The sequence below is a fragment of the Malaclemys terrapin genome, chromosome 21 (assembly GCF_027887155.1).
Source record: "Malaclemys terrapin pileata isolate rMalTer1 chromosome 21, rMalTer1.hap1, whole genome shotgun sequence".
NCBI lineage: Eukaryota > Metazoa > Chordata > Testudines > Emydidae > Malaclemys > Malaclemys terrapin.
Window position 1 is genome coordinate 13,740,979 of NC_071525.1, and position 25,484 is coordinate 13,766,462.

The 25,484-nt window shown below is 53.8% G+C and overlaps 1 protein-coding gene across 1 annotated transcript; it reads right to left on the bottom strand.

Annotated features, from left to right (window-relative positions):
* Nucleotides 1-5,879: 5,879 nt before the first annotated feature.
* LOC128827334 (IgGFc-binding protein-like) lies at nt 5,880-23,737 on the bottom strand. Its single transcript, XM_054011193.1, has 11 exons — nt 23,725-23,737; nt 18,479-23,595; nt 16,860-17,436; nt 14,987-15,576; nt 12,876-13,443; nt 11,894-12,495; nt 10,769-11,342; nt 8,543-8,742; nt 7,674-8,054; nt 6,743-7,031; nt 5,880-6,392 (listed from the first exon to the last, which is right to left on the bottom strand). The coding sequence occupies exons 1-11, from the start codon at nt 23,735-23,737 to the stop codon at nt 6,382-6,384; spliced, it is 8,922 nt and encodes a 2,973-aa protein (XP_053867168.1). The 3' UTR covers nt 5,880-6,381.
* Between the last annotated feature and the right edge of the window lie 1,747 nt (nt 23,738-25,484).

A 25,484-nucleotide genomic window follows, 5' to 3' on the forward strand; every position in this document is an offset into this window, starting at 1 on the left:
TTTTTTTTTTTGGTCTCTTCTGCTGCTGCCGGTTGCGTATTGCTGGTTCCCTCTGAGGTGTGTGGTTGACTGGTCAGTTTGTAACTCTGAGGGTCGATTGTAGTAAAAGGGTAGGTTTACATCACGTGTGGTGATAGCCCCCTGCTATCCTAGCCCCCTGCTCCACACCCAGCAGCTCTGCCGGTGCCTCTCAATCCTGGTCTGCAGCCCCGGCTATCACAGCCCTGGACTCCTCCCCCCCAACCAGCTCTGTTGGTGCCTCTCACTCCAGACCCACAGTCCACTGCTATCCCAGTCCTGGGCTCCATCCCCCACCCCCAGCTTTGCTGGAGGCCCTCAATTCTGACCCATATCCCTCTGCTGTCCAGCTCTGGGTTCCCCCACAACTCTGCCAGTGCCCCCAAAAGCCTGACTGAGCACCGTCTCCACACATTTCAGGGGCTGGAGTCCTGCTCTAATCCTGTGCCATTGACAGGGGATGTGGGGCGATGTTGAGTAACAGGAACATTGAGGCCTGTTGCTGACAGGGTCTCACTGCATCCCCGCAGTCTGACCCCAGCCAAGGCCATCAAAGAGTGGGCAGGAGGCCAGCTGTGAGTGCTGGGCTCTGGAGCTGGCTGGGGGCTGGCAGGGAATGCAGAAGAGGGATTTGTGGGGAAGGATGGTGTGTGGATCTGGGGGGGGGTCACAGGAGGGCAGGTCTGAGGGGGAGCTGAGGACATGTTCGGGGAGATGTTTCAGAGTAGCAACTGTGTTAGTCTGTATCCGCAAAAAGAACAGGAGTACTTGGGGCACCTTAGAGACTAACAAATTAGGAGATGGGTACCTGTGAGGGTGCAGCAATGGTTGGGTTTTGCCAGCAGGTGGCGATAACACTCTGTCTGCAGCACCCAGCTGGGTGCAAAGAGAAGCCAGGGAGAGCTCTGCAAAGGTTGGGGGTGTGTGTGTGTGTGTTTGTCTAGGGGGGCGAGAACAGGTGTGAGGGCTCAGAGGAGCCTGGTTTTTGAAGCAGAGAGAAGAAAACAGGATTTTAGAACCAGAACGGGCTGGGCTGTTCTGAGAGACAGAGCAAAACCCCACTGGAGTTTCATTCAGGAAACTTCCAAGGGGCGTCTTTAACCACCTCCTCCAGGAGCCATTCGGTGCCCATGGAGCAGAGAGATTTCTGGGGAAGCCCTCAGCCCTGCAAACCAGCCGGGATTCGCAGGGTCCCAGTGCAGAGACAGCTTGTGCCAACTAGATCACAAACACCCACTGGCCAGAGTACCAGCTATTCTGTTCCCACTTGTTTTTGTTGCACCAACAGTCCCTTCCCACCAGGGAATCTCCCGTCTCAGGGCAGCATCAGGCACTACAAGCAGGTGACCTGGCAGGAGCCTAGGGATGGCCAGCCTGGGTCAGCCCAGGGAGGTTTGGGGGTAGGGGTTGGTGTCTGAGGTACATGCTGGGGGAGCCCCAGGTGTGGGTTTGGGGTTATTTCCTTGTTTCACCCCCCGACAGGTGACCAGGTTTCTTTGTTTGTAGGACGCTCCTTTGCTTTCGCATCGCGATTCTCCAGGATTCACCCCCCCAGGTTCCAGGGCAGACGCTTCCTTCCCCTCCCTGGAAAGACAAACCAAGCACATTTCTAGCTGGGATAGGTGGTTAAGAGGAGGGGTCAGGGGTGGGATAGTCCCAGAGTGAGCAGTGGGGCCAGTTGTTCTGTGGGCCGTTGGGTAGCAGGTTTGGTTGAGGGTCCAGAACTTCTCCTGCCTCCAGCTGGCAGCCCACACTTAACAACCTCACCTGGCCCCTCCCTAGTCCATTGTCCTCCAGCTGGTCACACCCAGCCTGCTTCCTGTGGAGGGTGTGTGACAGGTTTCCCCCGGGGTGCCACCTGGAACTGGGGTACCACTGAACCTCTGATCCACCAGCCTGGGCTCCCTCTCGCACTGTGCTGCTGTGCCAAGCCGCAAAGCCCTCTCTGGCCTGCACTTTCACCAGCATTCACACAGGTAGGGACACACCCAGCTGCAGTGACATGCAGGTGTGGAAGTGGAGAAAGGGATGTGAATATAGAAATCTTAGTTTCTAGAAATAGAATAAGAGTCAGGCTAAGAAGTCAGGCTGACACTGGCTCTAATAACGAGATTTGAAAGCAAGGCCTAGGCAGAGAAGCAGATGAGAACAGACTGTAAGAGTTACTGTTTTGACTTTGTCTTAGATAAGAATGGAATGGAGACTGTAGCAGAAAAATAATGAGAAAGGTGAGATATCAGAGAGAAGTATGTATAACAAAATGGCTTGTTGCTTATTCTTGTATGTGAAAAAGGTATAAAAGCTTGCTCTAATTGTTTATCTTTAGAGACCTACTTTGGGAGGGGAAACTCTGCCCGTATGTACTCTCCCGACTAACTAAAGTTGCTTGAAAATAAACTGCCCCTGGCTTGTTGCTTTAACCCCAGAGAGTGAGAACTCGTTTTTCTCCCACATAGGCTCTCTAACCACCAGATTCCCAGCCTGGGACCCCAGAGCAGTGCCGTCCTGCTCTGGTTTAATACCCGGTCCGCCTCTCCCTCAATATGAAGAGAACAATGCACACTTGTGGTAACCATGCAGAGATTTTACCCAAGCACTCCAGTCAAAGCTCAGTGGTTTAGATTAAAACAAAAACAAGTTTATTAACTACAAACAATAGATTTTAAGAGATAGCAAACAGATCCAAGCAGATTACGTTGCAAATAAACAAAAAATGCAAACTAAGCTTAATATATTACATAGATTGGATGTGAAAAGCAGATTCTCACTCTAACTGATGGTACAGGACATTTGTAGATTCTTAAGGCACAAGCTACACTTGCTTTGCAGATTGGAATCCCTGGGTGTTTCATACACAGGCAGAAATCCCTTTAGCCTGGGTCCAGCACTTCCCCCACTTCAGTCTTTGTTCCTCAGGTGTTTCCAGGAGTCTTCTTGTGTGGGGAGTGAAGAACCACAGATGATGTTACTCCCTGCCTTATATAGCTTTAGCATATAGTGGGAACCTTTTGTTTCAGACGTCTGATGAAGTGGGTATTCACCCACGAAAGCTTATGCTCCAATACTTCTGTTAGTCTATAAGGTGCCACAGGACTCTTTGTTGCTTTTTACAAGCTGTTAACATTACATAGCACATGTGCTTTCGGTACAAGGTCGCATTTTGCCTCTTATATTGAGGGCCTGCTGGTTTAGTGTGAGAGATCACACACACAGGGCTGGGCAATGGAATTCTGCTTGGGCAGCCATGGTAAGCCACAGTTTTTTGGCTTCTTTAACCTTCATAACATGTGGGAATGGTTTCAAACAGCAGCACCCTTATTTCCCATACCAAGCACCCATTGGGTTGGCCATTTAAAAGGAGAGGCTGCGGTTTTCGGGTTAACGTGCAGCACAAACCCAACTAAACCCCGCCTCACACCCATTTCTCTGGGATGATCGCTTCACCCCTCCTCCCATTGCGTGGCTAACAGCGGGGATGATTTCCGCCACAGCAGCAGGAACGGTCACCTCTGAATGTCCCCTTAATAAAATTCCCTTCTTTCAACCAGGTGACCATGAATGATATCACTCTCCGGAGGAGAACACAGAGAGATGACGAACAGATGTTGCTTGACTGCTTTATTTTCTTGTGACCATCTCCACCTTCATTTGTGTTTCCTCGGTGTCACTGAACCGATGTCCTTTTGTTAATCAACTTGTCATATTTTAGTTTTCAGAGTAGCAGTCGTGTTAGTCTGTATCCGCAAAAAGAACAGGAGTACTTGTGGCACCTTAGAGACTAACAAATTTATTAGAGCATAAGCTTTCGTGGACTACAGCCCACTTCTTCGGATGCATCCACGAAAGCTTATGCTCTACTAAATTTGTTAGTCTCTAAGGTGCCACAAGTACTCATATTTTAGTCTAAACCAACCCAGTGCTGCCTTGGAATGGGAGTGATGGTTAATTCCAGTCAACATGGTCTCTTCCAACCTCAATCTTCTAAGAGTCTATGATCTTTTCTAAATTCCTCACTGTGCTCCAACGTTTCAAGGGGTTCTGGGGCTTCACCCTTCATCTTTCTGCTCCTCAGCCTCGAAGCGTTCAGCAGTCACATCATTCCCGTCACAGATTCATAGAGTCCATGGTCAGAAAGGTCCACTGTGGTCATCTAGGCTGACCTCTTGTACAGCACAGGCCAGAGAACTGTTCCCAGATAACCCCTAGAGCAGGTCTTTCAGAAACATCACCTATCGAGTTAAAAATTGTCACTGATGGCGAATCCACCACTACCCTTGGGAAATTGTTCCAATGGCTAATTACTCTCACCATTACAAATTTCCACCTTAGTTCCAGTCTTTATTTATTGAGCTTCAACTTCCAGCCATTGGATCATGTTAGACTGAAGAGCCCACTATTAAATATTTGTTCCCCATGTAGGTACTGCAATCGAATCACCCCTTAGCCTTCTCTTTGTTAAGCTAACTAGAGTGAGCGCGTTGAGTCCATCACTATAAGGGAGGTTTTCAATCACTGCTCCCTTTAGGACATGTATTTACTATCGCAGGCCATGGCTATACCTGCTTGTGCCCTGATGTGCCTGGGGCAGCCGTCACTGAAAACATCAATGGCAGGGCAGACTGCAAAAAGGAGAGCAGATTCTCCCAAGACTGGTGGGTCACACTGAAATTAAACTCCCCAACCAGTCACACACTGTGCTCCTGATCCCCCTCACTGGTTATTGAGAATCTGAAAAAAGAACTCACCCAGCCCCCTTCATTGCATTCCAGTTCTCTGGCTCCCAATCAGCACCTAGGTCCAGTACAGTGAGGAGTTAGTTAAAAAACTCTGCTCACTATACTAAACTTTTAAACTCCTGGTTGGATGCTTTGTGAACAGATCTGCTCACGGGATTATTGTGGGGCAGGTCTTTGGCCTGTGTTATCCAGGAGGTCAGACTAGATGGTCACAATGCTCCCTTCTGGCCTCGGACTTTGTGACCCTATGAATCTGCCTCCTGGCATAAGCTTTCCCTCCTTATTCAATACATTTCCCTGAATTTCCTTCTACGATGCCCAGGGGTCAGTGTGATATTGCTTTTCACCAGTCCATCCATCGCTCCATCCTTTGGGCTGGTCTACACTGAGGGGGGGTCGTCGATGTAAGATACGCAACTTCAGCTACGGGAATAGCGTAGCTGAAGTCGACGTATCTTATTTCGACTTACCTCGGGTCCTCACGGCACGGGATTGATGGCTGCGGCTCCCCCGTCGACTCCGCTACCGCCACTCGCCCTGGTGGAGTTCCGGAGTCGACGGGAGCGCGTTCGGGGATCGATATATCGCATCTAGACGAGACGCGATATATTGATCCCCAATAGATTGATTACTACCCGCCGATTCGGCGGGTAGTCTGGACGTACCCTTTGGTGCATCTACCTATTGTTCCATCCACCATCCACTGCTCTCTCTTTCTCTCTATTTATCTATTCAGAGAGCAGGATGGGGGCTGAGTAGGGGGCTCCAGGCTGCAGAGAGCAGGGCAGCGGGGGTCAGAAGGAGACTGTTTGTCTATTTAGCCACATGCAAAGAGAAATGGCTAACTAACTAAGATGTAGGTGGGAGAAAAATAACGACACAGAAGCAAATCCAAAGCCTTTGCCAGAAGCATTTATTGATTCATAGATTCTTAGAGCGCTTTCAGTTGAATTCAGGATTCTCCTTCACTTACTGTCCCAAAGTGTTGCTGTGCATCTGTGTGTTAAACACCTGTTGCACCCCACCCCAGAGGAGGCTGCATCTCAGTGCTGGGCAAGCCATCCCCGTGCGGCTGTTCTCAGTTGCCCCACCCCAGAGGAGGCTGCATCTCAGCGCTGGGCGAGCCATCCCCATGCAGCTGTTCCCAGCTGCCCCACCCCAGAGGTGGCTGCATCTCAGTGCTGGGCTAACCATCCTTGTGAAGCATCGCTGTGCGGCTGTTCGCCAGCTGCCTCCCCAGAGGTGGCTGCATCTCAGTGGCAGGTACAGCGACCTCAACATAAATAATTTGCATAACACTTTGAGACAAAAAGGGGCTTGGTAATATTAGTAAAAAACACAGAGAGTTTTGAAATCAGGCATTAATTTGCAATCTAGACTAAGATCTTCAGCTGGTGGAACTCCATTGCTGGGTCTACGCTGATTAACAGCAGCTGAGGACATCCACCGCCATAGCGTTTAAACAGCATCTCTGCATTGCAAGCAATCCACAAAGTCAGCTGCTCTGCACAGGGATCTAGGGAAGGGAATTTAGTGCTTGTGCTAAGCTGGGATCCGTTGTGTCTTAGAGCCTGGTGGATTTCCCGAGGGCGACCTGAATCCTTAGAGGGCTTCAGAAATTCGTATCTCAGTCGTAATCTAAAAAAAAAAAAAGGGTGGGGGAAAGGTTAAATAAAGCAACCACTTAACTTCCTCTTCGTTTGAGAGTCAAAAATTCTGCTATTCTAAAAATACAGGGCTAGATGGGCCCATGGTCTGAAGTGGGGCCATGGTGGGGGGGATACTAGGCCCACTGATCTGATCTGGGGTGGCGATGGGGGTTGGGGGAACAATACGAGGGTAGATGGGCCCATGGATGGCAGGGTGGAGGTGGGATACCAGGTTAGATGGGCCCATTGATCTGATCTGGGGCAGGAGATACCAATCTGGGACACTGGCCCCTTAGCTCCTTTGGACACAGGCTCTTGGTTCTGCTCTGCCCCACGTACCATCCTGGGGGTTCTCGGAGAATCTCCAGTAGCTGAGGACCTCGCCGATGTTGTCCAGGACTGTCCCATCGGGCAGGCGCAGGTCGTCGGCACTGTTCCCGTTGTAGTTCCCGCAGGCGGCTTGCACCTTCCTGGCAAGCTTCCCATTAATTCTCACGGTCACGTCCCCACTGGTGCTGAAGAGAACCCGCAGTGCCGAGCCCTGGGCCACGGTCACCACATTCCCTGCCCGGCTCACTGACACGATTCTGGAGGGCCTGGCCGGGAGCCGCACAGGGCGCCCATTCACCTGGAACATACAAATGGAGAGGTCACTGCCAGAGATGCCAGACAGACAAAGAGAGGGGATAGAGAAACACCTCAGACTGTGGATAGAGAGTCTGCGTCGGGTGGGTACAGAGACAGACACTGTAAGTGCCAGGGATGGAGGGATGGATGGACAGACATTGCAGATGGCATGGATGAATGGATGGACACTGTAAGTGCAAGAGTTGGATGGACGGATAGACATTGTAGATGGATGGATGGATGGATGGATGGACACTGTAAGTGCTAGGGATGGATGGGTGGATGGATACTCCAGGTACAATAGACAGATGGATGGTTAGATGGATAGACAGATGCTATAAGTGTTATGGATGGATGGACACTAGGTGCTATGGATGGATGGAAGGGTGGCTGGCCATTGTACGTGGCATGGACGGTGATGGGAGATACAACAGATGGTTAGATGGATGGACAGATGCTATAAATGCAATGGATGGAAGGATGAATGGATGGGAGATACAATAGAGGGATGGTTAGATGCTATTGATAGATGGATGGATGGACAATGTAGGTGATATGGCAGATGGATGGACAGACACTGTAGGGGCAATAGTCAGACAGACTGACAGGCCCCCATTGGCACCTCCCCAGCATTCCCCCTTACCAAGACTCTGCCGTTGCGGTTGACCAGGATGGTGAGCTTGTGAAAGTAGACGGTGATGGCCGTGACTCTGGGTGCACGGCACTTTTTGCAGGTCTGGAACTCTACCACCACCCGGAACCAGCTGGGGGCCCTGGTGTCGATGAGCGAGGAGATCTCATAGGTGCCATCCAGGGGCACCTTCCCTGAGACCCCATCGTAAGAGGTGAAGACGTCGCCTCGGGTGACGGTGCAGTTCCCGTCCCGTCTCACACAGCCCCATCGGCCTTGGCTCAGCTCGCAGAGTTCCCCTGCTGGGCACTGGAATGACTGGCACACCACCCCACCTCTTGGGATGCACCTGCACCGCTGCCGGCACCGTGCCGTGAGCACCCTCTCACCTGGCTGCCAGGAGAGACAGATACATGGTCGGACAGAGAGCAGACTCCGGGGTTCTATCTCCAGCTCTGGGAGGCGGGTGGGGGCTGGTGCTTAGAGCGCGGGAGAGGGGGCTGGGAGCCAGGATTCTTGGGTTCTGGGAGGGGAGTGGGGTCTAGTGGGTTAGACCAGGGGGGCTGGGAGTCAGGACTCCTGGGTTCTAACCCCAGCTCTGGGAATATCCAGAATGAAATGTTACTTCCTTTCTGATTTCATAATAGCAGCTTCAGACTGAAGGATTCCAACGTTAGGGTATTTGAGCTATCCATCCCCATTCACACCCCTCCATCTCCCCACAGCCCCCTATCTCTCTCTGTTCCCCTCTCACACATCAGTCCTGTGCTGAACCCCTGGTTCCCCAGCTCTGTGTGGGGCAGCCGTGGATTCTCATTTGGGTCCTTCTCTGCCTCCAGATGCCTACCGCACTGGGCTTGCCCTGTCGGGCAAGGGCTCACCTTGTAATACCTGCCCTTGCGGAAGCAGTGGCAGTGCCGAATGGAGACGCATTCGTTGCCGGCCCTGAAATAGCCTTTGTTGCACTGGCACCCTTCAGCGCAGATCTTGGGGCACTTGGTGATGTTGGCCACTCCTTTGCAGCCACTGGAGCAGGGGTTGGCACAGAGTTTGTAATGGCTGTTGGCTGGGCAGTTCATGGCTAGAGGGGAAGAGAGGAGAATAGAGAGGGTTAGTGCATAGAGGATGGATGGGGAGGGAATGAACAGTAGGAGGATGGAGAAGGGGTTTTATAAGAGTGTCCTCTTTCTGCGACTCTTGGATGAATGGGTGGATGGATGGACAGATACTGCTGATGGATGGAAGGATGGAGGAGGGGATGGACGGAGATACTGAGGATGGATGGATGGAGGAAAGGAGCAGTGGAGATATTGCAGATGGATGGATGGGGATACTGCTAGATGGATGGAGGCAGGGATGGATGGATGAATGGATAGATACTGCTGATGGATGAGGAAGGGATGAATGGATGGACAGAGATGCTGATGGATGGATGGAGGAAGGGATGAATGGATGGATAGAGATACTGCTCATGGATGGATGGAGGGATGGATAGCTAAACAGAGATACTGCTGATGAAGGAATGACAGAGATACTGTAGATTGATGGATAGATGGACAGACAGACATACTAGGATGGATGGAAGAAGGGATGGGTGGATGGATGGACAGAGATTCTGGATGGATGGATGGAGATACTGTGGATGGATGGATGCATGGATGCAGCAGATACTGCTGATGGATGGATGGAGGGATGAATGGATGAATAGATACTGTGGATAGATGGATGGATGGTCAGAGACTGCAGATGGATGGATGGAGGTATGGATGGGTGGACAGCTACTGTGGATGGATGGTTGGACGGACAGAGATATTGCAAATAAAGGGATAGATGGATGAATTGGTGGATAGATGGAAAGAAAGCTATTGTGGGTGGCTAACTGGACGTATACTGCAAACGCATAAAAGGATGAGGACAGAGATATCATGGATGGTGGAATAGATACTGTGAACGGATGGGTGGATAAATACTGTGGATGGAAGGATCTGTGGAAAGATAGATCCTGAACAGGGATGGAGGGACTGAGAGAGAGATTTCAAACAGATGGATGGATGAATGTGGAGGGAAGGATACTGAGGAAGGACGGATGGACAGTTGGGTATAGATATAGATATTGTAAGTAGATGAATGCTGTGGATGGAGTGGAAGGAGAGAGATATAGATTCTGAAGAGAGGTGGATGCTGTGAATGGATGGACCAAGAAAGAAGTGGATGGAGGGATGCAGAGACAAGCTGTGACGAAGTTGGGAATTTTTGTCATGTTTTACATGACTAGTGTGCGTGCACCTCAGTTTCCCTGTGTGCTGCATGTTTAACAAGGTGGTGGGAGAGAGTTTGTTGTTGCAGAGGACCAGGTGTGACCTCGCCTATCAGCCGGGACCCCCAGACAATGGCCTGGAGATGGGAAACCCTAACAACTGGTGACCTGGTGACTAAGAGGCCCACCCCAGCTTGGCAGTCAGCCAGTTCAGGCCAGTGGGAGGACAATGGGCTGAGGAGAGAGGACCCCGGTGACCTGACCAACCAGTTCCAGCCAGAAGGGAACAAAGAACTGAAGAGAGAGGGCCCCAGCGACCTGTTTACCTGGACAGAAGACAAAGGATGGGGAGGAGCTGTTGGGGCTGGTGATATCCAATGCCTAGCTGGACTGGAAAGAGAGCAGGCAGAGCCTACCTGGATGCGGGAGAGACTTAGATGTGCTGTGCTGAAGGAGGCCAGGCCTGAGGGCCCTGAGAGTTTCCTGTGCTGTGTTCAGACACTCAATAAACCCTCCTGTTTTACGCTGGCTGAGAGTCGCTCCGGTCTAGAGAACAGGGTGGCATTATTCCCTCTGGGAGTGGAGGCCTCGGGGATCCAGAGCGAGTGGACTCCCTGAGGGGGCCAACGGTAAGAAACAGGCGTGCTATGGCTCAGAGAGGTGCGGTTCCAGGAGGTGGAGGGGCTTAACCCCCGAGAGAGAGTGGACCCCCGAAAAGGGCATTGCAATAAAGGGGGTATCCCCGAGGTACCATACGGGGCCAAGAGTGGGCACGACCTGTGAGTCTGTGACACAAGCAGAGGGATATCGAGGAGGGATGGACTGGGTTTCAGCCATGGGCAACACTTACGGCAGAACTTCTTGGTCCTCCAGGGCTTGATCTTGACACCAGCGGCCTGGCAGGCAGTGACGTAGCTGTGGATGGACCTGCACATCAGCCGCCGGTTCCCCCCAGCTTTACACAAGTCGTGCACACAGTTGTTGAAGAAGACGGTGGGGTTGAGGGTGGAGTAGCAGGCACTGAAAGGTCCATAGGGTGCCCGGATGATGCCGCAGTAGTTGTTGTGGACGTAGCTTGCCTTCCGGGACTCCTGGCAGGCGGGGCAGACCAGGCTGGCACAGCCGTGGTCACACACCGCCCCGGGGACTTTCACCCTCCAGGAGACACCCAAGTCCCGCAGGTCTCGGGCCAGGTGGCCGTTGGGCCGCAGGAGATCGTCGTGTGGTTTGCCATTGTAGTTGCCACACAGGCCACAGGTCTGGCTACGGTAGCTCTTGGGCACAGTGATGGCCAAATAGTAGTTCAGGTCAAAGGAGATGTGCAGGCCAAATTTGGTGTGCAACACCACATTGGCACCATGGTAGTAAACACGCACCAAGCCACTCTCCAGCTGGAAGGGAAGGTAGTAGGAGATGCCATCCACCTGGGGCAGGGGAGGGGAGAGAGTGGGTTTAATAGGAACTGTGGCATTTACTGTGTAAGGCAGCTACTGCCTATGATAGGTCCTCTTACATATCCTTCCATCCATCCCATTCCCCTTGTCCATCCATCCATCCATCCATCCATTCACACCCCCCTTGGCTGTCCAGCCATCTACCTTCTCCATCCCATCCCCCTCGTCCGTCCACCCATCCACCTTATCCATCTTGCCACCAATTCACCCACTCACCTTATCCATCCATCCACACACATTCCCTTCCTTCCATCCACCAGTATCCACCCACCCAATGATCTGTATCGATTCATCCATTAATATCCATTTATGCATCTCCTTATCCACCCATTAATCCACCTATTCACCAGTCTAGTATCTATCTCTCCACCCTTCTCTCTCTGCATCCCCTTATCCTTCCACCTATCACCCTCCTGCATCCCTCCACCCCTCTTCCCCATCCCGCCTTTCCCTCATGCCCTGCCACCTTTGGCAGCCAATCAGAGACAGAGGCTCCCCAAGAGCCCTATGTGCGCTCTTACCAGGACAATGCCGTTCCTGTTCCGCACTAATGTGAATGTGCGTCTGTAGACGATGATGGACACAGTGTTGGTGACAGCAGCTTTGCTCCTGCCCAGCCGTTCATTCTTCACGTGGATGGCAAAGGAAGGCAGGTAGCCCTTTCGGACACAACTCTTGGCAAGGACGTAGGTGCAGTTGCCTTGAAAATCGAAGGGGAAGCCGTCGAAGGTCAGGTAGTGGGGGTCACCAGCGGCATGGCATGTGCCAGTCCTGGGCACCACTGGGTGGCACTTCTGTATGCCGTCCACTACCCGGCACTCCTCGTTGGGGCCGCAGGAGAAATGGTGGCATTCCACGATCCCTCCGGCCTGGCATGAACACTTCTGCTTGCAGAAGCCGTTGGGGTAGAAGGTCTCGCCTGGCTTGTAGTAGAAGCCCCGGTGGACGCAGCCGCACTGGGAGAGGGGGACGCACTGTTCACCGCTCAGCACAAAGCCTTCGTCGCACACGCAGCCCTCCCGGCACTTGCTGGGACAGCGGGTCGGGACATAGAGACTGCGGCAGGTGGCTGGACAGCTGCTGGAGCACATCTCGTAGTGGCTGTTCTGGGGGCAGGGTGGCCCTACGAGGAACATCAGAGGGATGTGGATGTCCCAGCTTCCTAGTGCTGACCCTGACCCCTATTCCCGTGATCCTCTCTCCATCTCCTCTATGCTCCCAAACTCTCTTCCCCTCTTTTCCATCCCCCAACAACCCATCCCCTCCTCCCACATGTCCCTGCCCCTCTCCCACCCAACCAGAGACTGGAGAGAGGACCTGCCCCTTGGATCCCACCCCATCCCTGGGCGGCTGGGACCATGGAAGTGTCACCAGCTGGCTTGTCCGTGGGAATGTATTTATACAGAGTGCTCAGTGGGAATCAAACCTGGGACCCTTGGATCTAAAAGCACGAGCCCCAGGGGTGAGGGAAGAGATGACACACCATGCAGTGGGCACACTCACGGCAGAATTTATTGGTCCTCCACTCATAGACCTTGATACCAGCTGCTTGGCAGGCTGCAGCGTAGCAGGCGAGGATGTGGCAGACCACAGTCTGGTTGTCCTTGTGGGAACAGCGGTCGAAGATGCAGTCTTTGAAGTACCCCTCTGGGTTCACCTTGTTGTGGCACTTCTTGAATGGGCCATCCCTGGCCAGGAGGAGCCCGCACTCTTTCTTGCCCTTTCTATGCTGCTTCTCCACCCTCGCTATGTCCATGCAGTCTTCCTTCTCCATCTCCATGCAGCCTGGGATGTCCCGGACCTTCCAGCTCCTTCCAAAGTCCGATGGGGTGGGCGCTGGCAGCAGGTTGCTCATGGTCATGTCATTGGCATCTTCCCCATCAAAATTGCCACACAGGCCACACACTGAGCGGCCATAGGTGGCTGGCACCTTCACCCGGATGTGGTTCTGGCCATCAAAGGTCACTGTTAGGCCAAAGGCCGTCTTCACTACTATGTCCCAGCCCCGGTGGTAGGCAGAGATCTTGTCATAGTCGATATTGTAGGGGAGGTTGATCTGCAGGCCGTTCAGCTGTGGAGGGTAGCAGTGGGATACAAGAGGAGAGAGAATACTCCAGGATTAAAACTGATCTCTGGCCATGGAAACATCTTTAGCCCAGGAGAAAACACCCTTCGGTGTCTAGGTGAATACAGATCCCGCTCAGTGGGCACAGGACCGAGACTGGAACATCTTGTACATCTTTGACTCACAGAGCCTAATCCAGAGTCCTAAGTATTTAGTCAGTAGTTTTTATTAATTACTCATGATTCATTCCTTACTCAGGAGTTACTCATTCCCTACTCACTACCTACTTATTCCTTACCCCTTAGTAACTAAGGGATGGGCAAACTTTTTGGCCTGAGGGCCACATCTGGGTATGGAAATTGTATGGCGGGCATGAATGCTCACGAAATTAACAATTAATGTTCAAACAAGGACATAAGAACATAAGAACGGCCCTACTGGGTCAGACCAAAGGTCCATCTAGCCCAGAATCCTGTCTTCTGACAGTGGCCAGTGACAGATGCCCCAGAGGGAATGAACAGAACAGGTAATCATCAAGTGATCCATCCCCTATCGCTCATTCCCAGCTTCCGGCAAACAGAGGCTAGGGACACCATCCCTGCCCATCCTGGCTGATAGCCATTGATGGACCTATCCTCCATGAATTTATCTAGTTCTTTTTTGAACCCTGTTATGGTCTTGGTCTTCACAACATCCTCTGGCAAGGCGTTCCACAGATTGACTGTGTGTTGTGTGAAGAAATGCTTCCTTTTATTTGTTTTAAACCTGCTGCCTTTTAATTTCATTTGGTGACCCATAGTTCTTGTGTTATGAGAAGTAGTAAACCACACTTCCTTATCTTAACAACACAAGTTTGTTTCAAAATCAACACTATTAAAATAATTCTGTTGAACAATGCGCTGTTAGAAAATTACATTACTGAGCTGTTTGTTGATTACTCACTCCTTACTCAGTAGTTACTCATTACCTACTAAGAAGTTATAACTTCCTTGCTCCTTACTCAGTATTTGTGCCTTATGCTTTCCTTACTCAGTATTCACTACTTACTAAGAAGTTATGCCTTCATCAATGTTTATGCCTTACTTTGTACTTACTCACCTCTTACTCTGTAGTTACTACTTCCTTTCTCCTTATTCAGTACTTACTCATTCTTTCTCAGTATTTACTTGCTATTTACTCATTCATTATCCATGACTTACTCATTCCCCACTAGTTGCTCAGTAGTAAATTCATTTCTTGATCCTTTGTCAGTATTTATTCACTTGCTCACTCCTTACTCAACACTTGTTCCTTATTTAGTAGCTACTCGTTACATATTCCTTACCCACTACTTATTCAATACTTATTAGCTACTCGCTAATAACTCTTTACTCATTCCTTACTCAGTAGTTTCTCTTTACTCATTCTTTATTCTGTATGTATTCACTCTTTACTGGGTAGTACTCCTTGATGTCAAAAGAAGGTGCCTGCATCTGCGCAGCTGCATGCAGTGACTGCACACTTACCCTGCAACAACTGCACACTTACCCTGCAGTGACTGCACACTTACCCGGACCTTTCCGTGGATAATGACAAGCTTCACTCCGTAGACCTGGATCTCTACCACCTTGGTGCCAGAGCCATTCTTGCTGCCCTTCCTCTGGTACTGCACCAGGACCTGGAACTTCACCAGGTTGGAGTTCTTGTGGCACAAGCCAGCCAGGAGGTAGACACAAGTGCCGCGGAAGTCGTAGTGCAGCCCGTCGAAGGTGATGTAGTGCGACTCCCCCAGGGCGGAGCAGGTTCCGTAGCGGGTGGGGTAGCAGCTCCGGATGCCGTTGGCCACCCGGCACTCCTCACCCTCCTGGCACCGGGAGATCTGGCAGGTGACCTTCCTGCTGTGCAGGTTGCACTGGCACTTCTGCCGGCACGTCTTATCCCCCCAGAAATGCTCTCCGGGGGCGTAGAGACGCCCCTTGTGGATGCAGCCGCAGCGCCCCTTGGGGATGCACTGACCCCCGTCCAGCATGTAGCCCTGCTTGCACTGGCAGGTCTCCATGCAGGGCAAGCGGCACTTGTCCAGGGATGCAAAGTCGTTACACGTGGAAGGGCAGGCAGAGCCACAGAGCTGGTACTGGCTGTTCTCTGGGCAGGGCAGAGCTGTCAAAGGGACAGGACACCAGCGTCAGTGGTTACTGCTCCCTAACAAAGCCATGGCCACTGGAGTCTCTGCTGCATTATACGCGTGCCCCGGGGTCTTCTTCTGCTGTGCAAACACAGGCCTGGGCCTCCTGTGCTAAAGTGGAATTGCTCTCTGTTGACAGCAGTATGGGGGGTATGACACACAGCTGTTCAAATCTGATTCCATCCAGCAGTGGGTGCGGGCACACACACACACACACACACACAGACCAGATGCAACACATCCTGCGGGAGGTGGTAGTTATTACACATGCACACTGCAGACAGTATATTCATCCATCCAACTAGTTACAGTCCATCTCCATCCACAGCATACATCTAACCGCCCTTCTGCAATATCTATCCATCCATCTTCCATCTGTCTCCATCTCTCCATCCATCCGTGGTATCTATCATCCAGTCTATCCAGGTATCTTCCATTTGTCTCTATCTATGTGTTCACCTCTCCATCCATCCATGGTATCCACCCATCCATCTAATAGATGTGTCTGTCCATATATGCATCTACTCTGTCTATCCACCCTTCTATAGGACCTATACCTATCCTTCCATCCAGACATTAACACCACATTCCATCATATTGGGACCCAGAGCCCCATGCTGGTGGAAACCCAACAAAATGCACCCATTGGACAGAACACCCATGTCCTCAGCCCTTCCCCACACTCCCAGCACTCAATGATATGGCTGCCCATGGCCCCAGGGCCGGTGGAAGGATGTTTCGCACCCTAGGTGAAACTTCCACCTTGCACCCCCCCATCCCCGAGCCCCCGCCCTGAGGCGCCCCCCCCCGCGGCAGCTCCCCCCTCTGCCCTGAGGCAGCTCCCCACCCCCTCACCCTGAGGCACCCCCCTCGCCCCAGCTCACCCCTGCCCCGCCTCCTCCCCGAGAACGCCGTGGCTGCTTCACTTCTCCCGCCTCCCAGGCTTGCGGCGCCAATCAGAGCTGGGAGAAGTGAAGCAGCAACGGCGTGCTCGGGGAGGAGGCGGGGCAGGGGTGAGCTGGGGTGGGGAGTTCCCCTGCGTGCCCCCCCCCTTGCTGCAGGCGGCCCTACCTGCGCTCCACTGCCCCAGCTCCCTCCGCCTAAATGCCAGCGGCGACCAGGGCAGCCAAAGATCCAGCTGCCGCAGTCACTGCTGAAGAAAATGGCGCCCCCCAAATCCTAGCACCTTAGGCAACAGCCTAGGTCGCCTAAATGGTTGCACCGGCCCTGCATGGCCCCATCTCCTCTCATTACTCACGGCAGCCGGCCTGCTTCCTCCAGTCTTTCACCACTGCGCCCTCCCGTTGGCAGGCGTCCGCGTAAGTCTTGAGCGCCCGGCACAGGATCTGCTTGTAGCCATCGTAGGTGCAGAGGTCGGCCACGCAGTCATCCAGGAAGGCTTTGGGGTTGATCAAAGCATGGCAACGCCGGAAGGGGCCATTTTGGGCTGTCTTGGTGATCAGACCACAGTAGGCCTCTCCGCGGTAGTGCCTCACCAACTCCGGTGAGCAGCCCCCACACTTCCCCTTGCAGGCATGCCGGCACTGTCTGTCACCATCCTCCACCTTCCAGCTCTTGCCAAACTCCAAGGCATTGGCAGCTGGGTGCCCCGAGGGGGTGAGGAAGTCATCACTGGGGTCCCCATTGTAGTTGCCACACAGGCCACACAGCCGGCCCAGGAAGGCCTTGGTGACTTTGACCACCAGATAGTAGTTCCAGTCGTAGTAGACCTTCAGGCCAAACTCAGCCTCCACGACCAGCTGGCCTCCCCGTTGGTGGAGCCAGAGCTTCCCGTCGTGCAGGGAGACAGGCAGGCGGGTCCGCTGGCCGTTCACCTGGGGAGGGTTAAGGGAACAGCCTCCATCATGCTAAATGCCGAACACCAGGCTGAGGGGAAGAGCAGCCTTGTGGCTAAGGCCTTGGCTGGGGTCTTTGGAAACCTGAGTTCAAGTCCCACCTGTGTCACTAGGGCTTTCCCTCAGCATTGGCTTGGGAGCTGGGCTAGGCCTCAGCAATGTTGATTCCTGGCTCTGTCCCTTGTACTAGGGTGGGATTTTTTCCCACCACCCTTTACAAGGGATCTGGATGCCAATTTCCCTTGGGAACCAGGCAGCCTACCTGGCAGAACTCAGCCATAATCTCCCAGTGCCAGGACCTCCTCCACTGGAGCATCTAGGCCCCTCGCAAGCATTAACGGATCTAACTTCACAACCCCTGGGAGAGAGAGCAGGGCCATTATCCACAGAATACATGGATCAAACAGAGAATCTGTGGCACAGCAGGGAATTGTAAACCAAGATCTCCTACCTTGTATGCTAGCGCTGCAACATCCTCCCATTTCTGTTCAGCTTGTGAGATCTTGGGGGGCAGGGAGTGTCTCTCGCTGTGAGTCTGGGCAGTGCCTGGCACAACAGGGCCCTGATCTCAGGAGGGGCAGGGACTGTGTCCTGCTGTCTGGGCAGTGTCTGGCAAAAAAGGGTGGCTACTGGATGCATCTGATCCAGGGCCGGCTCCAGGCACCAGCTTAACAAGCAGGTGCTTGAGGCGGCCAAGGGAGAGGGGCGGCACCTGCGGCAATTCAGGGGCGGCAGGTCCCTCACTCCCTCTAGGAGCGAAGAACCTGCCGCTGAACTGCTGCCGCCGCCAATTGCGGCTTTTTTTTTTTTTTTTTTTTGCTTGGGGCAGCAGAAATGCTGGAGCTGGCCCTGATCTGATCCACTCTGTTATAGTCAGTGGAACCTGATTCTCCACTCGCACACAAAGGTGTAACTCCATTAGCTCCAGTGGAGTCACTCCGGATTTACATTGGGTGAGTGAGAAGTGACTTAGCCCCATTGACCCCAATGGCATGGCTGTGGGTTGCACTGAGTTCCTTACCCTGGCGAGCCCATACTCGTACTTGACCATGGTGATGTTGTAGTGGTAGGCCTTGACGGTGACCTGGCTGACGAAGGAGACCCGTGTGTTGCCGCGCTTCTGGCTCTTGGCGATGATGTGGAAGGCAGGGAGCTTGGGCTTATGGCTGCAGGTCTTGACCACAGTGTAGCTGCAGGTGCCATGGAAGTCGTAGCTGTGCCCGTCAAAGGTGTGGTAGTGGGGGTGGCCTGAGGCCCAGCAGATGGGCTGGGAGCGCGATGCTGGGACGCACTGGGGCCAACCACCTGCCACCTCGCACACCATCCCTTTGCTGCACTGGACAGTGTCGCAGGACTTGTGGGTTGGCACGCACTTGGGCCAGCCGTTCACCACCTGGCACAAAGTGCCTGGTTTGCAATACACACCATCACAGGAGGGTTTTTTTGGCACGCACTTGGGCCATCCATTCACCATCTGGCACACGGTACCTGGTTTGCAACGGATGCTGGCACAGGAGGGTTTCCTTGGCACACACTGGGGCCAACCATCCACCATCTGACACAAGGTATCCGGTTTGCAGAGGATGGTTTCACAGGAGGGTTTCTTTGGCACACACTGCGGCCAGCCGTTCACAATATGGCACACAGTACCTGGTTTGCAACGGATGCTGTCGCAGGAGAGCTTCTTTGGCACACACAGAGGCCAGCTGTCCACCATCTGGCACACGGTGCCTGGTTTGCAATGCACACTGTCACAGGAGGGTTTCTTCGGCACGCACTTGGGCCAGCCGCCTACCATCCGGCACACGGTACCTGGTTTGCAACGGATGCCATCACAGGAGGGTTTCCTTGGCACACACTGGGGCCAACCGTCCACCATCTGACACAAAGTATCTGGTTTGCAACGGATGTTCTCACAGGAGGGTTTCTTCTGCACACACTTGGGCCAACCATCCAGCATCCGGCACACGGTACCTGGTTTGCAACGGATGCCATCACAGGAGGGTTTCTTTGGCATGCACTTGGGCCAGCCATCCACCATCTGGCACACGGTGCCCGGTTTGCAGGCAGTTTCAGCACAAGACGGTGGAGACAATGGGGCAGCTCTGAAAAATCGCATACACTTGGGCCAGCCATCGATGGCCTTACACACAGTCCCTTCCTTGCAATGTACTCCCTCACAGGCTGGTGGGGTGTGCACACACTCTGGCTGGCCATTCACCAGTTTGCACACAGTGCCCTGTTTGCACTTGAAGTGGTGGCAGGATGGCACTGGGACACAACTGGGCCAGCCGTGAACGATCTCGCACACAGTCCCTGGTGGGCACTGGAAATTCAGGCAGGATGGTGGCACGGGAACACACCTGGGGCCATCCTTCCCCATCTCGCACATGGTCCCTTCTTGGCACAAAAAGGCAGCACATGATGAAGGCGGGGAGGAGACACACATGGGCCAGCCTTGAAGCATCTCACACACCATGCCCTCTTTACAATGGGTGTTCTGACAGGACGGCACAGGGAGGCAGTTGGGCCAGCCGTTTACCATCTTGCACGCTGTTCCTTCTTTGCACTGGATTTCTTTGCAGGATGGTGGGATGTGGACACACTTGGGCCAACCATCATCAAGCTTGCACACAGTCCCCTCTTTGCAGCGGGTGTTCTGGCAGGATGGCACAGGGACACACTTGGGCCAGTCACCTTCCTCCCGGCAGAGGGTCCCTTCTTTGCAATGGGTATTCTGGCAGGATGGTACAGAGACACATTTTGGCCAACCATCTTCAACCTTGCACACAGTCCCCTTTTTGCACTGTGTGTTCTGGCAGGACGGCACAGGGACACACCTAGGCGAGCCATCTACTATGCTGCAAAAAGTCCCCTTTTCGCAGTGGGTGTTCTGGCAGGATGGCACAGGGACACACCTGGGCCAGCCATCTGTATCTTTGCACACTGTGCCCTTTTTGCACTGGGTGTTTTGGCAGGACGGCACAGGGACACACCTGGGCCAGCCATCTGTATCTTTGCACACTGTGCCCTTTTTGCACTGGGTGTTTTGGCAGGACGGCACAGGGACACACCTAGGCGAGCCATCTACTATGCTGCAAAAAGTCCCCTTTTTGCACTGGGTGTTTTGGCAGGATGGCACAGGGATACACTTGGGCCAGCCGTCTACGACCTGGCACATGGTTCCCTTTTTGCACTGGATGTTCTGGCAAGATGGCACAGGGACACACCTGGGCCAGCCATCTACTATGCTGCAAAAAGACCCCTTTTTGCAGTGGGTGTTCTGGCAGGATGGCACGGTGACACACTTGGGCCAGCCATCTATGATCTGGCAAACTGTGCCCTTTTTGCATTGGGTATTCTGGCAGGATGGCATGGGGACACACCTAGGCGAGCCATCTACTATGCTGCAAAAAGTCCCCTTTTTGCAGTGGGTGTTCTGGCAGGATGGCACAGGGATGCACTTGGGCCAGCCATCTATATCTTTGCACACTGTGCCCTTTTTGCAATGGGTGTTCTGGCAGGATGGCACAGGGATGCACTTGGGCCAGCCATCTATATCTTTGCACACTGTGCCCTTTTTGCAGTGGGTGTTCTGGCAGGACGGCACAGGGACGCACTTGGGCCAGCCATCTATATCTTTGCACACTGTGCCCTTTTTGCAGTGGGTGTTCTGGCAGGATGGCACAGGGATGCACTTGGGCCAGCCATCTATATCTTTGCACACTGTGCCCTTTTTGCAGTGGGTGTTCTGGCAGGATGGCACAGGGACACACTTGGGCCAGCCATCTATATCTTTGCACACTGTTCCCTTTTTGCAGTGGGTGTTCTGGCAGGATGGCACAGGGACGCACTTGGGCCAGCCATCTATATCTTTGCACACTGTGCCCTTTTTGCAGTGGGTGTTATGGCAGGATGGCACAGGGACGCACTTGGGCCAGCCATCTATATCTTTGCACACTGTGCCCTTTTTGCAGTGGGTGTTATGGCAGGATGGCACAGGGATGCACTTGGGCCAGCCATCTATATCTTTGCACACTGTGCCCTTTTTGCAATGGGTGTTATGGCAGGATGGCACAGGGACGCACTTGGGCCAGCCATCTATATCTTTGCACACTGTGCCCTTTTTGCAATGGGTGTTATGGCAGGATGGCACAGTGACGCACTTGGGCCAGCCATCTATATCTTTGCACACTGTGCCCTTTTTGCAATGGGTGTTCTGGCAGGATGGCATGGGGACACACCTAGGCGAGCCATCTACTATGCTGCAAAAAGTCCCCTTTTTGCAGTGGGTGTTCTGGCAGGATGGCACAGGGACACACTTGGGCCAGCCATCTATATCTTTGCACACTGTGCCCTTTTTGCAGTGGGTGTTCTGGCAGGATGGCACAGGGACGCACTTGGGCCAGCCATTTACGACCTGGCACATGGTCCCCTCCTTGCAGTGGGTATTCTGGCAGGATGGCACAGGGATGCACTTGGGCCAGCCATCTACGACCTGGCACACGGTCCCCCTTTTGCAGTGGGTGTTCTGACAGGATGGCACAGGGATGCACTTGGGCCAGCCATCTATGATTTGGCACATGGTACCCTTTTTGCAATGAGTGTTCTGGCAGGATGGCACAGGGACACACTTGGGCCAGCCATCTATGACCTGGCACACGGTGCCCTCTTTGCAGAGTGTGTCATGGCAGGATGGCACAGGGATGCACTTGGGCCAGCCATATATCATGTGGCATACAGTTCCCTTTTTGCAGTGGGTGTTCTGGCAGGATGGCACAGGGACACATTTGGGCCAGCCATCTTTATCTTTGCACACTGTGCCCTTTTTGCAATGGGTGTTATGGCAGGATGGCACAGGGATGCACTTGGGCCAGCCATCTATATCTTTGCACACTGTGCCCTTTTTGCAATGGGTGTTATGGCAGGATGGCACAGGGATGCACTTGGGCCAGCCATCTATATCTTTGCACACTGTGCCCTTTTTGCAGTGGGTGTTCTGGCAGGATGGCACAGGGATGCACTTGGGCCAGCCATCTATATCTTTGCACACTGTGCCCTTTTTGCAGTGGGTGTTCTGGCAGGATGGCACAGGGATGCACTTGGGCCAGCCATCTATATCTTTGCACACTGTGCCCTTTTTGCAGTGGGTGTTCTGGCAGGATGGCACAGGGACGCACTTGGGCCAGCCATCTATATCTTTGCACACTGTGCCCTTTTTGCAGTGGGTGTTATGACAGGATGGCACAGGGACGCACTTGGGCCAGCCATTTACGACCTGGCACATGGTCCCCTCCTTGCAGTGGGTATTCTGGCAGGATGGCACAGGGATGCACTTGGGCCAGCCATCTACGACCTGACACACGGTTCCCTTTTTGCAGTGGGTGTTCTGGCAGGATGGCACAGGGACGCACTTGGGCCAGCTGTCTATCACCTGGCACATGGTCCCCTCCTTGCAGTGGGTATTCTGGCAGGTCGGCACAGGGATGCACTTGGGCCAGCCGTCTATGACCTGGCACATGGTCCCCTCCTTGCAGTGGGTGTTCTGGCAGGTCGGCACAGGGATGCACTTGGGCCAGCCGTCTATGACCTGGCACATGGTCCCCTCCTTGCAGTGGGTCTTCTGGCAGGATGGCACAGGGACACACTTCGGCCAGCCATCTACGACCTGGCACATGGTCCCTTTTTTGCAGTGGATGTTCTGGCAGGATGGCATGGGAACACATTTAGGCCAGCCATCTATGATATTGCACACTGTCCCTTCCTTGCAATGGGTGTTCTTGCAGGATGGTACAGGGATGCACTTGGGCCCACTGTCTGCCATCTGGCAAAAGGTCCCGTCCTTGCAATGAGTGTTCTGGCAGGATGGCACAGGGACACAGCTGGGCCAGCCATTCTGAAGTTTGCACACAGTCCCCTTTTTGCATTTGATGTGATGGCAGGACGGCGGGCTGGGGACGCACCTGGGCCAGCCGTGTACAATATTGCAAGTAGTCCCTTCTTTGCAGTACACTGAGTTGCAGGTTCGAAAGTCAGGGATGCAATCTGGCTCTCCATTCTTGTCGATGCACTGGTGCCCCCTTCGGCACTGCACCCCACTGCAGGGATCTGGGTGCTTGGGATGCTCGAGACTAGCAGCTGAGGAAGAAAAATACACACAATCATGCTCATGGCAAGACCTGTCACTTGGGTGGTATCTAGCGGGAGCTGGAAACGAAGCTGGTTTCTGCGAACAGCAGTGTGAGACAGGACGGCACAGGTACCCACCTGGGCCAGTCATCTATGGCATTGCACATAGGCAGCCTGCATCTGTCCCCATTATTTGACTCTAATTAAGCCTGCGTGTCTGTCACGGAGGTCATGGGAGCATGGGTGGCACATCTAATAAGCAGGGGAAGGCTGTGCCTCCACAAACACCCCCGCGTGGCCCTTCTTGCTGTTTGTTGGCCCCAGCCCAGGCAGGCTGCTCCTCTTCCAGGAAGGGAAGCCTGCTGGGGCTGGGGCTTGGGTGGCTGGGACTTGGAGTAGCTGGGACTGGGAGGGCCCCTGGCCCAGGGGCTGCGCTGCTCAGTGCTCCAGGGCTGGGGGGGGGCACATGCCACCCGCCTGCCCAGTGCTCCGCGGCTGGGGGCTGTGCGGTGTCTGGTGCTCTGAGGCTGGGGGGGTGGGCCGCCGGCCTGGTGCTTTGGGTTGGGGGAGGTGCATGCCCGCCCAGCGTTCCGGGGCTGGCGGCCACCTGCCTGTCCAGTGATCCAGGGCTCAGGGCTGCAGGGAGTGTGTCTGGGCTTGGGGGGGAAGGAGGAGGGAGGGACGGGGCCTCAGGTGGGAAGGGGTGGGCCAGCCCGGGGGCTAGCCTCCCCAAGCCACTAGTTCACCCACCGCCCATGCACGCAAGTCATGGATTTCATGACTTTCCGTGACCTCTGTGACTTCTGCAGCCAGTGTGGCTGGCTAAGGGGCTGCCTGAGCTGGGCAACCTCTGGGCCAGCAGCAACAGCAGTTTGGGTGTGGGAGGGGGCTCAGGGCTGGGGCAGGGTGTTGGGGTGCAAGGCAGCACTTACCTGGGGGTGGCGGGGGAGAAGCTCCCCGGCTCCCACTGGCATGTCCCTGCAGCTCCTAGGCGGAGGAGTCAGAGGGCTTCGCGCACTGCCCACGCCTGCAAGTGCTGCCCCTGCAGCCCCCATTGGCTGCGGTTCCCAGCCAATGGGAGCTGCGGAACTGGCGCTTGTGGTGGGAGCAGCATGCAGAGCCCCCCTGGCTTCCCCTCCCTCGAGGAGCATCAGGGACATCAGTGGGAGCCAGGAAGTTCTCCCCCTCAGATAAGCATTGCCCCCACCCCAACACCCTGCCCAGCCCTGAACCCCCTCTCCTCCCAGCACCTGTGGGGGGTCCTGGGTTGTGTGCCACTGCCCGTCCCCCACCAGCACCAGTGGGGGTCCCGGGTCACGTGCTGCCGCCTGCCTCCCCCCAGCACCAGCGGGGATCCCGGGCCACCCCTGCCCAGCACCCGAGGCCCCCTGGCCCAAGTTTTATTTAGGGGTATATAGTAAAAGTCATGGACAGGTCATGGGTTGTGAATTTTTGTTCACTGCCCGTGACCTGTCCATGATTTGTACTAAAAATACCCATGACTAAAATGCAGTCTTAACTCCAATATGTAATACATCAAGGGGATAAATGTCTGGGAGGGGGAAGATCTATGAAACTGAAGGAGAACATTGGCACAAGAACCAATGTGGAGAAACTGGCCATGGCTGGAAATTTTAACCACTAAAGGAGAGAGGCTGTGGAACAGCCTCCCACTAGGAATTGTGGGGGCTGTGATCCAGGAACTTCTTGATTCCAGCTGGTGGGGGACCCTAGAGTTTCACAGTCAGAGGTATGCATATTGAGTTTACCAAAAGGTGGCATGTGAGGTCTCTACCAAGACCCCCAAAACCACTGGTCATCTTAGTTGTTGCGAAATGTATGTATGGATCATGTTTAAGGAATTACATATCTGTGCTGAAAATGATGTTCTGAAAGCC